Here is a 15,681-nt window from a genome sequence, read left to right as displayed (position 1 = left end):
AAGACTTGTTCAACATTTGTTTTAAAATGATTAAGTTTGAAGGTTTCTCAACTAAACCATTGCTTGTGTGTTTCAGCATTTCCCTCGCCGGTCGTACCACAGGTTCATGACACTGATCATCCACCTGCAGGAGATCTCCGTCAGTGTCGCTAAGGAGAACTACAAATACGGGCTGCTAGAACAGGTAAATGCAATAAGGTTATAAGTTCTGCATAATGATGGTGGAGGTTGTATTCGACCCTATCTAGTGGATTTGAGCAAATTCAGATTTAAGGAAGCAATAGCCGAGTGAAATCAAAATCCACAAAAATCCATGAAGGTTAAATACAACCTGTCTGGTCATCATAGGGTACCAATCACCCTTTTATTATATACATTACACATTCGGTTAAAATTATTAAGAAAACGTTTATCAAATAAAAGATGGCATCAAGAGACAAATGCAAGTTTTAGAGGCTTTGCAGTCTGAGGATGATGTACTGACTGAAACAAAGCTGACTATGAAAATAATTGAACATGTACTTATATTGAATTTAAGTAATTGTTAGATTGCACTAGACTAGTCAGTTCTTTCTGTATATATTGGCAAATACAATAAAGCCTAATTGTCACTTTGCAAAGCCATTGCTGTAAAGAAACATGATCCTTTCCAGGCTTGGACAGCTGTTCAGATCTTCACAGACAAGTATTGCACCACCCAGGCATTCCAGCTGCCTCTGTTTGCCGGCTCCCCGAACCAAACCATCCTGAAACAGCTGGCCCGGGAACCATGCAAGGAGTGGATGGAACGCATGATAAGAAACAACGGGGTAGGCTGACTGATAGTAGTTCACTCACAGTTATTTTGTGGTTATATGGAATCAAGTTATTTTTTAAAATAGAACCCTGCTTAAGTATCACATGTTGACTTATGTATTCAGATCCAGCTGCTTGAGGGCTCATCTATATTTGTGCGTGTGGCTGACGCCCGTCGAGATGATGAACTCCTCTCAGACATTGCCCATAACAAACTGGTATGTGACCTGTACTCTATTGCTCTCCTTAAAGTGACACTCTTATTTAAAACCAGTACATACACATTTATACCAAACATCAATTTTGACTTATAAACCTATAACTACTTACTAAATAATGCAATTATTGCATTTATGGAAAATATTAATTACTGATAACAAGATTGTAACCGTGTATTTAAAAGCAGAAAGCACAAAAATGTTAAATGATTGGTGAATGCTAAAAGATTTACTGTGGTCTGCTATATTCTAATAAGGTAGAAATACTGTGTTTTATGCTCATTTCTTTCAAATTGAACTCGGGATCCTTCATAAGAACCGGTTTTCGAAATTTATTCATCCTTTTGAATTTTTAAAACAATATTATTAATTGTGGTAAATCTTATCTGGGAGTACCGGTAAGAGTGCATCTTTAAAAGTAATGTTAACAATAGCTTTTACAATTGTTTTCTTGAATATTTGTAAGTTTTACCTTGTGTTAAGCAATAGTTCAGCCTATTAAAGCAGTGTTTAAAATTCTTTTTGTTTTCAAAGCTGCAAAATAGAACGAATTTCATCCTAATACACTGTTATGTGTATTTGTGACCATACAACCTCAAGTAATACAGCAAATTTTGTACAACTTAGATAAGATATCCACAGGTTATCTTTTGGCCTGTTTGCACATTTAAATGATTTGATTGGTTACTAGTTACTATTGGATAAACTATTGGCCAATCAATAAACATTTTGGCTAACAAAACCACAGAAATAACCAGTTGTATACAATTGCTGCTGTAGTACATGTCCATATCCCAAATATCCCTGCATGTGTTGATAAGGTGTTGTTAGTTTGTTACATGTATTTTCTCGTGTACAATATAGGCAGAGGATAATGAGGATGGGGATAAAATCTCCCCACGGGTAAATCCTTCGCACTTGCATCCACGCTAGGCTAGAATTGATAAAATACATTGCAATAAATGATTGACAGTACTTGTGTTTGGTGTGAAGATTAAGTGTTCATTGTTTTCTTGTGTGATTTGCTATGTTTATGTGTGTGTGTGTGTGTGTGCTATATGTTTGTGAGTGTTTGCGTTGATATGTTTTTAGCTCACCAGAGCACGAAGTGCTCAAGGTGAGCTTTTGTGATCGGTCTTTGTCCGGCGTCTGTCCATCAACAATTGCTTAAAAAACATTTCCTCTGAAACTACCTGGCCAAATTCAATGAAACTTATATGAAGAAAAATTTGATTCTTAACATTTGAAGGCAGGTGATGTTGACCTAGATGGACGAAGTGATAATATTAGTTGAAGGTGCTGAATGTATTGATTGATTTTATTGGATGGTGCACTGTTTGTTGTTTGTGTATCTATACTAAAAGTTCTTTCAGTGTGCAAGCAATTTAACATAGTTTTGTCAGTGTGCAGGCAATTGAACGAAGTCCTGTCAGTGTGCAGGCAATTGAACAAAGTCCTGTCAGTGTGCTGGCAACTGAAAAAAGTCCTGTCAGTGTGCAGGTATCTGTACCCAGTGCTGTCAATGTGCAGTCAATTATCAAGTCCTGTCAGGGTGCAGGCAACTGAACAAAGTCCTGTCAGTGTGCAGGTATGAGAATCAAATTCTGTCAGTGTGCAGTCAATCATCAAGTCCTGTCAGTGTGCAGGCAACTGAACAAAATCCTGTCAGTGTGCAGTCAATCACCAAGTCCTGTCAGTGTTCAGGAAACTGTGACATGTCCTGTCATTGTGCAGGCAACAGTGACAAGTCCTGTCAGTGATTATCCAGGCAACATGTTTGACCAATACGTTTTTCAATATTCTTTGAGAACAAATATCAAGCTATATTGATTACAAAGGTTAAACTCTTTAACTCAGGTGAGCGATTTAGGCCCATCATGGCCCTCTTGTGTTACTGCTGTCAGAGAATGATTTTCTTCATAAATTGCTTTTTATCATTTTCTTTTTCATGTAAATTGTTGAACTTGATGCAGTTGGTCTGTTTGAAAACAATCTCTCTTTCTAAGCTGAGCTTTACCTCTCCAGTTTTGTTCATCAACGGTTGCTTAAACCCAGAAGGTGAAGGAAATCTGAAGGCTTTAATAAATTAAAAAAGTAAAGAAATATTCCACAAGATTTATTCAATCTCAGTGTTTTATATTAATTCCATGTAATGGGAGGCTATTTCACCAAAATACCTTAGAGCAATTTTGTAATAAGACAGCAATTCCTCAATGTTGAAAACCACTCCTAGCTATAAATCGCTCTTTGGTGCAAAACCACTCCTAGGTCCAAAATCCCTCCTAGGATTTTTGCTGAAAGCAAAACTTCATTTACTCATTAACTATAATTATTAACAGACATTAAATCATATTATGTTGAAGACTATGACTTTTGTATTAGTATGTTTTCACAATTGAATACTAAATCCCATTACATGCGAGTGATTTCCTGTGTTATCTCTTGAAAATAAACTCTCAAACTCTTATTTGTCTTGATTTATTTATTTGTCTTGATATAAATCATCTTCATCTTTTAAAGTACACTCCCTACCGCCTCCCTCACATTGCAGGTTGAGGTGAATACAGACTACATTCCCGTGGGACTGGAGGAGGCCTACAGCCGTGAACGGCCCGGAAAACCCATTGAATCTCTTGTACCCATCGGCAAAACGCCTGAACAGTTCATAGACAACCTGAAGGTCAAGTTCAAAAGTGTAAGTATATTATTAACATTGGACAATATTTCAAAGAAAAATACAAATTGCATTGGCCATAATCTTGGCAGGGATAATTTTGTGCGAAAAACCATGATTCGAAATACATTCAAGATATGAGATGAAACCTCGCAAACATATTGCTTTCATTATATGCAAAAGTTAAGCTAAGTGTTGTCACTCTAGCTAAATGTGTATTTTACTCATAAACACTGTCCATTAAGCAATGACATCTGATGTCTTTATAACATTGTAGCTCTTGTTGTTTGTTACCTATTGGAATCCTTCATATAGTTAACAATCTCAGTTTATAATCCCCTTGTAGTTTCTGACCTTTATTTGAATTATCTGCTGATTGGTGGTAGTGGAAATTTCTTAATATTTTTTTCTTTAAATACCAAAACACATTGTAATCTTTTGACATATGTCTTCATTGTTATTCTTCAGCTGGTGTACAAACTTTATGAAGAGGGAAACTTGGAGAAGTAAGGAATAAAGGCAACAATCTGACTGGAAGAACGGAACACTGATAAAGACCTTACGTGACTTGTGTGTAGCCATTTGGAAGATTTAAACAAAGACATTGTTTGTTTAAACTGAAAAGAAGTCTAAACACCATCACAGACACATATGCAACAGTGTTTAAACATTATTTTGCTAAGAAGTTTGCTCTAAAGTTTATCATTAAACGTGAAATGCAGAGTGCTGTGATTTTGCACTGGTATTTTAGGATATTTGTACAACCATTTCTGTGGAAACGGGGCTGTGAGTGTAGCCTGACATTGATAAGCGTAGTTAGTCTCTCTGTTATTTATTTGTATTTGTTTTTCTAAGAAAAAGGTTGAGGTATTGTGAGAGCCTTTGTGTTGTTGGCAGAGGTATTGTTTTTGTGCAAAAAATTTAAGCTTCCTTTAACATAGAACCATTCAAGATATTCCCTGGAAACTGTGTACTCAGTCATGTTCAAAGTGAAAAAAGATAATGTATATAAGGCCCATTACTCTGGTCGATTTAATAATAGTTGAGTTATACCGCTTTTTTGGCTGAAAAAATAACCACAACAACAACACCTCAAACAACAGACGAGCGATGGCATCCCATTGTGGTGCTCTTATGTTCTTTATTTAAACTTTCTCTCTCCTATATTAGCCTGCTGTATGTGCACTGTTGTTTTTTTCTGCACATGTGTTCAAATATATAATATATGTAAATTATATGTGTGTGCTTTGGAGGTAATCAAGCATGTTGTTTTGTCTTTGTGATGTTCTTGTATTTCACATGTGAATATTGCTAATTTCGTTTTGATTATTTGTGCCATGTCCATTGTGTATATAAATATATTCAACGACCTCTTCCTGTTAGAGGAATTACCCATGGTTGTTATTGCTTGTGCTCTTGTGCTCCATATTTACATTGTTTTATGAAACTCATAATGTGATATACAAACCAATTCAGGTTTATAAAGAAATACATTATTTATGACTTTCTGAAATAACACATTTTTATAAAACAGGGTAAAAGTATTAATGAACTATTATCTACCATATAAAAACAAATAGGCGTAAACTTCATGTTCTTATTGTGCTAAATGTAAACAAGTGTTTTTTTTATATATTGACCATGGTTAGGTAGAACGAAAACCAGTCTAAGGCGAACTAGTATGGACGAAGGGAAAAACAAACACGTTGATTGAATGACTGTCAGAACTATTCTGTATCAGATGCAACAGCAACTAATTTGTTCCCAATAAAGAGAGAGGATGCGAAATTCCACTTGTACTGTAGGTCATATACATTTGTGTACATACATGTATGCCCTACATCATCCAGGTATGTGTACGTATGAGTAAAGTGATTTGTGAGCCGACTAGTACTAGTTTATAGAGAAATTTTGCAAACAAATTTTAAAATCTACTCAAAAGATCACATTCACAACTACAACCTTGACATCTACGTGTAGATTTATATGTTTAAGTCCACATACTCCTGGTGTTCCGCAACCTCTCAATTATCTGCAAATGACCAAACATGACTGTGATAGTTTGTATTGCCTGTGATAATAATTACATTGAATTTGTTATTAAGATATGTGTTATATTATTTATTGTATATTTTTTTGGAATACTTAAAACAACTTGTATTCAACATTTCAGGAAATGTTGTGTGTGCTGTAAATAATGCCAATGTTATTTATTTTACAATTAATGTTCTCAAAATTAAACTTGTGATTACATAGTTATATATAAATGATGATTTATGATTTAGCAATAAAATACATATCAATGGTACAATCTTGGCTTTTTCTCATTCACATTTATACGTCAACTTGTATAAACGTGCGTGCGTGCGTGCATGCAACAACATGACTTTCACCTTGACATTTGACATACGGACCATGAAAACAATTAATAAATGATATACGAAAATCAAGCTTAGAAATATAGGGAATATTTATTCATTACGTATTCTTACTGGTATTCTGGACCCCATTTCAAAATTAAGCGGTATTTATATTATGTTGTTCACACAAACAGAATCATTAGACTCATTTTAGCGGGAAATAATGATGCAAAATCTGAGTAGGCATGACGAAACCGTACATTTGCATTAAACCGCTTCCCATTAAGACATTTTCAGCGAACTGTCACTACAATCACTACATACAAACACGGACAAATAAACCTTGGTTGTAGGTCCGCGATACCACATATAACATACCAAATACACTACCCAAGCGGTGTATGTACACAGTCACTAAGGAGACTGAATCTCATGTTTTAGTATGCGGTATTCAATAGCATTTTTATAATGGAGTACTCGGACGTTTCGCCATACGCAGAAGATGGCATAACTCGGAGCGCAGATTCTCAAAACCGTTTAACGCAGATGAAAATGGATAAGTTTAGTCTTGGGTGGGTGTTTGGCTGGGTGGGTGTGAGGTGAGGTGAGATGAGTGGGAGTGAACGAGTAAACGAGCGAATGGATGTTCCATCAAAACGCACCATTTAGAGTTAAAATAGACCACAACACTTTTGGGAGAGGACCACTTAACCCAAATAAAATAGTCTGTCACGGTTCTAGAGTGTGAGCCGCACGTCATATCTTGTGTTCCCTCCCCCCTAATGCTAAATACAGGGTGCGCCCTTTCATAAAATGTCCACATATAACAAATAAGAGGGGAGAAAGTCAATTGCATATATCTGTATGTGTAAAAATATGTAAAACAGCTATCCATTTTAAATAATGAGAAAATAAAATACAGTATAAATAAGAAGACTCTGACAGCTGTTTGTCTTACCAATCTTCGCCAGCCGCTTATCTTTAAGTTATCCCGTTGTCATTTTGTTTTGCAGCATGTGTTTTGGGGCTTACAAAAGGAAGAACATCGTGTTGCCTACTGGTCCATTGGAGAGAAAAAGGGCCTTACATCGATATCGGTTGAAAACAATATGAGGAAATCACCTATTTTTGTTGTATTTTATTGAAAGCAAAAGTATTTGGTTGACCGATAATACAAATGAAACAAAAATATTTCGAGGTCAGTGCGCTAGCTTTGACAAACACACACACACCGCTAAACGTACATTGTATAGCATGTATGTGGTTGGTAAACAACCCGAAGTTGAGCACTGTCCGTCTACTTAGCATGAACACAGACGTGTAAATGAGCAATCTCTACGTGTACACAAAGTCAAGTCCAAGTTGACCGAGGTTCTCGTGCACGACGCCGTCAAACGCCTCGCTCTCTGCCACCGTGAACCAGTTCTTCCAGTCGCCGATCTGGCCTGCAAGACAGACCATATTGTGTTTACTATGTCAATGTAACGTCTGCCGAACCACGACGCCAAGTTCTCTCGTGCACGGCGCCTTTAAACGGTTCACTTCACCCACCATCAACCAGTTCTTCCAGTCACATGATTCGCCTTCATGATAGGACATTGTCAGGTCAGCAATTCTATACCAAACTTTTATTGATAAATGAAAAGCGATTCAAGAGCATTTCATTTGTTTTCAGATAATTACATTCAAAATTGTTATGGCAATAGACTTAAACCTTGTTGATAATTAGCCTGAATAGTAGGTCCATATAGCTACGCTACAATACGTGTTTAACTCATTTACATGTAAGTGTATGCATATATATATATGTGTGTGTGTGTGTGCGTGCGTGCGTGCGTGCGTGCGTGCGTGCGGTTTGCAATATTTATTTGTAGTTTAAGATAACTAGCTTTAAACATTTCTGTCAGCGTAAATTGATCACCTTTCCTAAATGTATAGTTGAGGGGCGTCTCTCCGGGCCCAAAGTCCGCTTTGGTCTTCTCGTAGCTGGTCTTGAGGTTGGTGAAGCTGCATCGGTCACACACCGCCTCCAAGAACTCGCCGTCCGTCTTCGTACCCAGGAATGTCGCCAGCCGCTTGACCTCCGCCACTGGGTCCTGCATTCGAAATCAGATGATTGATGGTGTTTTGAGACAACCCCGTATTGCATTTATCATGTGTGCGTCCTACTACTGCGTTATGGCGTGTTATTGAACGTTGGTTTAATAAAAAGAAATGAACCCCTTAGAATTATACCAGGGGTCAAATAGGAAAATGACCTCCAATATAGAAAGACGCAGATTTTTTTAGCTTATTTATGATTAATCTTAAAATTAATTAAAAGGCTACTATTGCCTTGTAATGCGGAGTATGAAAGAAAGTCAATTAATTGCTTTGACGCCAATAAATGACGCCGTTTCAAACTTGTTTTGAGACGTACTCGTTTTAGTTTTTCATAAACGACGGTATGTATGGGGAAGTCTGGTTTGTTACGTATCGTCTGCTCCCAGTCACGGGTGTACGAGAACCACGAGCCGAATGCAACTGAAAGAAATACACGTATATAATATACACTCTGGGGCCTTATTCAATAAGCATCTTAGTTAATATTTTCAACTTAGTGAGAATTTTTGATAACGATTATTTTAAATACCCGCTACTTTTCATCAGATTTATTCATATGCATATATTGTTTAGACCATGTTCTTGCTTATTTTCATATTTTTGGTGTACAAACATTGTTCGTTTTCTTAAAATTCAAATTAGAAAAAAGGCAATTTTTTCACTAAGTTGAAATTGTTACTAAGATGCTTATTGAATACGGCCCCAGGTTACTAAACGTAGAGGCTGACGAACGTTGACATTTGACCTGGTACGAAATTCTACCGTGTGCACATCGCTAAACGTTAACGTTTGAACTCCACTTACTACGAGCATGTCACAGTTTTATCCATAAATTGACATTTCAAGCATTTTGAATGAATTTAAAGTGTGTTTTATGACTTAAAATTAGGTCGATGCATTCAACGAGTCCACGTTGTATTTATTCGTTTCTGGTCATATTCTAGTGACGTTCAAAACTAACTGAGTTAAGCTTGAGTTGGTGGTGATAACAGTGTTGTGCTTCATCCGGAATGAATTTCAATAGTTTACCTTTCCGGGTCCACGTGTTGGTTATCATGGCCATGCATGGTGTGATTAGTGTGTAAACGAGCATGTCTCAGTCAGTCTCCATTGTTATGCCTATGTGGGCAGTAGCGTGAGTGTGTGTGCATTGACTTAGTGTGTGTTGGAGGGGGCAACTTACCTTTCCCCTGCATGTACAGCGGCAGATAGTCATGGAATGTCCCCTTGTAGGCGACCTGGCCCCGAGTGTTGTGACAGTAGCGGGACACAGCCATGTCTTTCGGATTTCGCGTCACGTACACCATCTTACAGCGCCTGCATGGGGAGATATCGATGGTCTGTTATTATAAGGTACAACAAATCGACAAACTTGCAAAAGCAGTGTATGCTGTGGCTTCCATCCCTTAATATTCTTCATAGAAACCAGCACATGAGGCACAGTAAGGGGCTGGAACATGGGACGATTTGAAGAAAGGTGGACACATACACCCAAAAGACCATTAACGCTGTAACACAGATGCGTCTTTACTGGATGACTCTATATGTCCATATCTAGAGGCAACAATTTACTTTGTTTGTTTTTTTCATCCCACTAACGAAAGCTGACTACCCAATTTTTTTATTGACTGCGATCAATCTTAGTTTATAGTCAGTTTGTCGTAGATGTAAACCATCAATCAAAATTAACCTCTTAAAGGCGTCTGTGGGCAACTGGCGGAAGAGAAGATGTGTGTTGAAGACGCGTGGCGAGGGGATGTTGGCGGCAGCTGAAGCGCCGGTTAACTCGATCATCTGGGCCTCCTTCATGGACGCATGGTACTCGGCAGTCCCCCTCAGCAACATGGTCGTCATTTCCCATACCCAATGCGTGCCTGTGAGGACATGAATTATCGCAATGACCGTAGACATGAAAACCAATGGCAAATAGTAAGCAAAACTATAGGTTATTGATCAATGCATTACACCAGTTCAATGAAAACCAGAGTTTGTGACAAGCTGAACGCAGAGCCCAAATCCAATCTTGAGCGATGGTTAGCTAGACCCGTGCATATGACCACCGTCTTATGTAAGGCAAAACATTTAAATTGTAGATGCATAACATTGTCGCGCGAAAGCTTGATTGATCTGCTATTGATATGGTGTTTACCTGCTTTAGGGTAGGCTACAATAAAAATGTCGTCGTCCCTGGCCGTCATGTCGCGGATCTCTTGGAGGCGGCTAGTGGGGTCGTCCGTGAAGTAGGCTGGAAATGGCGTTCCGTCCACGTCCACAAGTTCGAAGCTGTTCCCCGCCCCGTCTTCGACTGTGTACTTCTGGGGTGCCTTGCTCATTATTTGATATCTCTAGAGCGCTTTCTATAAAAAAGTGAGTTTTAAAGAATAAACAACCTTCTTTTTCATGAATGTTTATTTAGTGTCTGTTGTGATGCTCTTAGTAGAATATACGTGGTTCATTTGCTCCCAGATAATGAAGTATACAAAAATGTGTGAACACTGTATTTACATTGCTTTGTGATGTGTTCATGGTTTGTTGGTCAATTCGTAGTCACACAATCGCAGTATATTTATTACCTCTATAACTTACTTGTATTACTATGGTCTCACCCGAGACAAGTTTTTAGATATACTATTTCCTTATAAGGATATTCTTACCTCGTAATTATGAGCAAACAATCATAATTAGGAGAAACTTTAGGGCACAGTATCCCCTTATCTCCTAATTCAGACTTAAGGCTAAAATATACATTTGGTCCGGGTTACCCGACCCTACCTACGAAATAGGCGCCGACTCTGTTTTGTGGTTTGTTGGTAAAATAAGTGAGTGTTTTAATATGCAGTTTAAAACCTTAAATGATCATAATTATGTTCTTATATAAAGCTTAATTTTTTTTAAAAGCCTACCTACCCTACCTGTTTTTGAAAAGGATGTAACCCTAACCAGACCATTTTCCCCTTTAATAGCCTTCTTTTTAGCACTAAGTATCTCCCAACTAGGAGGCTGTATATATACTATACATGTAATTAGAAGATCATTCATTATAAAATTTTATAGACTCTTACGCTAAGACGCGTCCATAATATCTTAAATGACTTAAAATACTTAGTGGATACAAAAACAGCAATCTCGAACTGCAAGAAAGAATGACAGTGTTGTAAAACTTACATGTAAACGTGTGTTCTTAGTAGTGTAACTGCTCCACACTGCTTATATATAAGTTGTATCTTAAAGTCACATGTTTATGTTATACGTACTATGTACGCTTATCTAGGTCAATGGTAAGGTAAGAAAATGATACATCAATAACGAAGGGAAGTTACTTGCCTCCTCGTACTTCCTTTGTAAGCAATAACATTAATGTATTAAGTGCTTGCTTGAAAATACTAATCGTATGGTATATATCATTTCCCAGCTTCTATTCATGCTTGCAAATGTTCAATGTGTCTTATCTGCACATGCTTATTATTTTAGTTCTCTATATAAGTTATACAGTTCAGGGTCGGTTTCAGAATTAAGAGGGGAAGCACTTTAAAGATTTAGAGCGCAACTAAGAAAGTATGCCCCCTTCCAGCAGAGTACGAACAATACACGGTTGGGCGTTGAGGTCGTCAACATCGAAATAGCGCATTCAAGCGCATTATTTTATTATTCATTCTTGAATACTGCCACAAACGCATTCAAGCACATTATTTTATTATTCATTCTTGAATACTGCCACAAAAAGTAACCTTTAATAATTTAAGAGGGGCGTTTGCTAATGCATTTTACATCCAAGATAAGGAATATCAGATTGAAAAGTCACTCAAATAACATTAATTTCATTGTGATAGAAGATATAACGCAACCCTCCTCTTATTAGGACATCATGTTTGTTAAATTGTAAAACAATAAATCTGAATGAGTAGCAGTTGTTACATATTGGATAGGCGATTGAATTAGTTAGAACTGTACTTTTTTTTTTAAAAAGCATTCATTTTATAATTCAATTAGTAACTCACAATTGTGTTATTATAGTAACTGCACCCACAACCCGAGCTATTGACATACAAATATACGAGCGCAACGCGCGCAAGAGTGTTAAATTTCAATCACGAGGGTAGCGGTGACGTCACTGTTTAGAACCACGGTGTCCTTGCCAAAATGTCAAAACTTAATAATTTCCATCTTTTTTTTTCTTGGAAATTGCAGACTTAACAGAGTGAATTATTTGTACAAAAGTACAAAAAGTGTGTGCCCATTTTCTTGGAACCGCGTATGTCATTCTGCGCAAACATTAGTACATGACATGATGTATCATATTATGTTTTCAATAACGTGAACAAGATAGCTTTGATGAATAGTTACCTCACTGAGATTTGCAATTATAATTTAATAAACGTTATGTTTATTCGTTTTTGTTTAATATTGCTCTTTAGAAGTATTCTTTGATATTATTGTATACGAAAGGTATATAAATATACGTATTAGTTCAAGATACAGTAACTGTCACTGTCGGTCATGGAAGGTGAGAGGGTGAACGAGCGGCATGTTAATGTTGAATATTTTGTGTTTGTCATTTGATAGATAAAACATTACGTTGTTATTAAACATGAATCACCGGGGCTTATTGCTTTCAGCTCCTACAGGAACAGTATACTTACTGGCATGGCTGTCAATGGTATCAGCTACGACCGGAAGTGGCGACCAGACAACGCAGCCCTTGGCAGGAAGCGGCGACACAGGTGGGACCCCTTCTGGTACGGGAGGCAGCGGCGGGTTGGAGTGCTATGTATGCGAGGGACGGGCCGATGTGTGTGGGACTAATGTGACCCGAGTTATGACATGTCCTCCGGGACGAATGTGCTGGGTACGTTGTATCATCACTAGAACTTTGACATAGTAGTCGCTGGTGTTGCTTGGAATGGTTCTATGGGCTGCCAACGACCTAAAAAAACGTACTTATTAAAACAGTTTTGAGTGTTTGTTGTGGCTCTCGAGAAAGAATCATGACTTACACTGAGGAGTAGTCTGCATGATAGTTTTTTTTATTATGATGTCATAAATATTTTTGCCTTTTAATGAATAAATAATGCATTATATTGTCTATTATTCTCGTCTTCAGGTACGTACTATGAACGAACCGGGATCCGCTAGCCTTCTCTATTTGCGAGATTGTTTCAACATGGAATGTGAGCCGCGCCACCGCGTGGGTGATTGTAGGGACATGAACGGGGGCGGGCGCGTGTGCCTCACATGTTGCGGCTCCAACATGTGTAACAATGCCACCATCATCGAGGATAACGGACAGGCGGTCGTACGGTCATCAGTCTTTACTGTGTTCCTGGGAGTAGTAACATGGGTAGCTGTTTTCTAGATACCATTGATTAAACATATCACTTGGAACAAGCATTTTACCATTGCTATCTGATTAGGATTCTTATGTTTACCATAGCTCCCGTACTGTCACGGTTTTGGCTACGATTGCCGATGGTTCAGAGAATATCGGTTATTCTTGACAAATCTTGAATATTTTCATGGATATTGGTGACTTGTGGGTGCCTTTTGCAGCCTCACGACAGTTTGTTTTAAAAATAGTATTGGCGCAACAATGTTGTTGTTGTTTTCAAACCGCATTGAGTAATCATTGTGCATTCGTTACCACATTATTTGTGCACAGCCAAAAGTCATAAAAAATAGTTTCGATCATCCACGATAACCAAAGAATTGCAACGGCGGACGTTGCAATTCTTTGGTAATCGTGGATGATCGAAACCACTTTTTTATGACTTTTCAGTACGACTAGCCAAGAATGACATTCGATCTTGAACGACTTGGATATTCTATGCGCTCATTACAACCTGATGTACGATCATTCGGAATTCCTTGGCCATTTTTATCGAAAACAACCTCTGCTGTATATGGACGGTTTACATACTCAAACATCGGTATGTTTAAGTCCTCTGCAAGTAGATCGCGTAGTAATTTCAATTTAGCAGTTAAACTTAAGGCCTTAACTCTTGGATATCTTAATTATGTTTGCAATAATACACTTTACTGGCAATTAATTTTAGCTTAGATCAATAAATACAAACTTAAAAATTTCATTTGATTTATGATATAATTAAAAAAAAATTACTAACTACTTCAACTGATGTACCGGCATACATCCGAGGTTGTTTTCGATCAAAATGGCCGAGGAGTTTCGAATGATGTACGATTCATCAAGAGTATATACATGTGCATACAATTTATCACGATTATACGACGATCGATGGCGAAGCCGGTACGTTTTTTGACGATAGTACTCATGGTACTACGAATACATCACTATTACCTTCTTTGGTTCCTTGACCATACACCGTGTAATTCATCCAGCACGTGCTTATTATGTACATACAAAAAAATAATAACATTTTCGAAGTTATAGCAGCTAGGCAACAGCAGTATCATTTACCGCAAATGTTCAGGTTGTAACAGTTGTATGCTAACTGTCGCATCTGAACATGTGCCAATAACAGATTAATAAGATATCAACTTTTGGCAAATGTTAAACAGACCGACAATCAAGTGTAAAGAATCTGCTTTATGTCGTTCTAACACCGTTTGTATTCCTACGACCGTCGTACGGCAATCTTCACTATTCGAATGAATCATGAACCCCGACTCAGGAAGGCTCAAGATGAATCGTAGCCTAAAACTGTGAACGCGAGAGCCAGGCTTAACGAAGTAACTCGTAGAGTTTCATTAATGTTTTAACAAAGAACTCACTGAGCGGACTCCCCTCCCCACCGCTAGTATTGTTTTATATAAAACAGGACATGCACCCTTATACCGCAAGTAACTAAACATTGTGGAGTTGGATCCCCGAATTCCCATTTAAAGCATTTTTTTTCGGTTTAGTTGGGGGTGCATGTCCTAAGTTTAACCTTTTCTAATGTCAAACACGAAACGTTATTGCATTGGACTGGACTGACGAGCCCTTGTCATATTCGTGACGTGTCATGTACACACGTGTTTACAGTAACATATTTCTCGCTTTGTATATGTGTGGTCCTTTTTTTTCTGTAATTTAATAAATTTGAAAAATAAATATTCATTCAGTTATTGGAATAAAGTTGTTTGGCATAATAGATTATAGATATATGTACGAGTCGGTCAAATGATGTTTCTTTTTTATGTTTATCATATCCCATGTCAGATAAATAACTGAAAATATTAAAGCTGCACTCTCACAGATTAAACATTTTGACCACTTTTTTTATTTTTCGTCTGAACGAGCCAATTGTTGTGAAAAATGCATGGAAACCAGTGATAAGATTGCTGACGGAAAAAAAAATCAGATTGCAGGTTTTCATATTTATGTTTTATGCATTTTTCTTAAAACGTTAGAAACGCTCTGGCTATAAAACATGATTTTTCGAACGGCAATATGAACATCTGCCATCTGATCTTTTGTCAGCAGTCTTATATCAGTGGTTGTTAGATATTTACGCAAAAATAGGCTCATTCCAAGACAAAAATTTTTTTTTTTAAAAAGTTGTCAAAACGGTAA

General features: G+C 37.4%; 2 protein-coding genes across 9 annotated transcripts in view; one reads left to right on the top strand and one right to left on the bottom strand.

The window, feature by feature from the left end:
- LOC128212988 (uncharacterized) overlaps positions 1 to 5,977 on the top strand; it is a 47,694-nt gene extending 41,717 nt beyond the window's left edge. For 7 of the 8 annotated variants that reach the window (XM_052918443.1, XM_052918441.1, XM_052918437.1 and 4 more), the window contains 6 exons: positions 77 to 184; positions 654 to 809; positions 921 to 1,013; positions 1,878 to 1,916; positions 3,565 to 3,708; positions 4,156 to 5,977. In XM_052918443.1, the coding sequence (XP_052774403.1) occupies positions 77 to 184; positions 654 to 809; positions 921 to 1,013; positions 1,878 to 1,916; positions 3,565 to 3,708; positions 4,156 to 4,197 (582 nt within the window). In that variant the 3' untranslated portion in view covers positions 4,198 to 5,977. The remainder of the gene's footprint in view (positions 1 to 76; positions 185 to 653; positions 810 to 920; positions 1,014 to 1,877; positions 1,917 to 3,564; positions 3,709 to 4,155) is intronic. The other variant, XM_052918438.1, reaches the window with a different exon arrangement.
- Positions 5,978 to 7,172: 1,195 nt separating this feature from the next.
- On the bottom strand, positions 7,173 to 11,460 carry LOC128214372 (sulfotransferase 1C2-like). Its single transcript, XM_052920796.1, has 7 exons — positions 11,316 to 11,460; positions 10,300 to 10,507; positions 9,841 to 10,024; positions 9,334 to 9,467; positions 8,467 to 8,570; positions 7,969 to 8,143; positions 7,173 to 7,492 (listed from the first exon to the last, which is right to left on the bottom strand). The coding sequence occupies exons 2-7, from the start codon at positions 10,481 to 10,483 to the stop codon at positions 7,383 to 7,385; spliced, it is 891 nt and encodes a 296-aa protein (XP_052776756.1). The 5' UTR covers positions 10,484 to 10,507; positions 11,316 to 11,460; the 3' UTR covers positions 7,173 to 7,382.
- Positions 11,461 to 15,681: the final 4,221 nt, after the last annotated feature.

The sequence above is a fragment of the Mya arenaria genome, chromosome 13 (genome assembly GCF_026914265.1).
Source record: "Mya arenaria isolate MELC-2E11 chromosome 13, ASM2691426v1".
NCBI classification, from domain to species: Eukaryota; Metazoa; Mollusca; class Bivalvia; order Myida; family Myidae; genus Mya; species Mya arenaria.
This window is presented reverse-complemented; position numbering and strand designations above follow the sequence as displayed.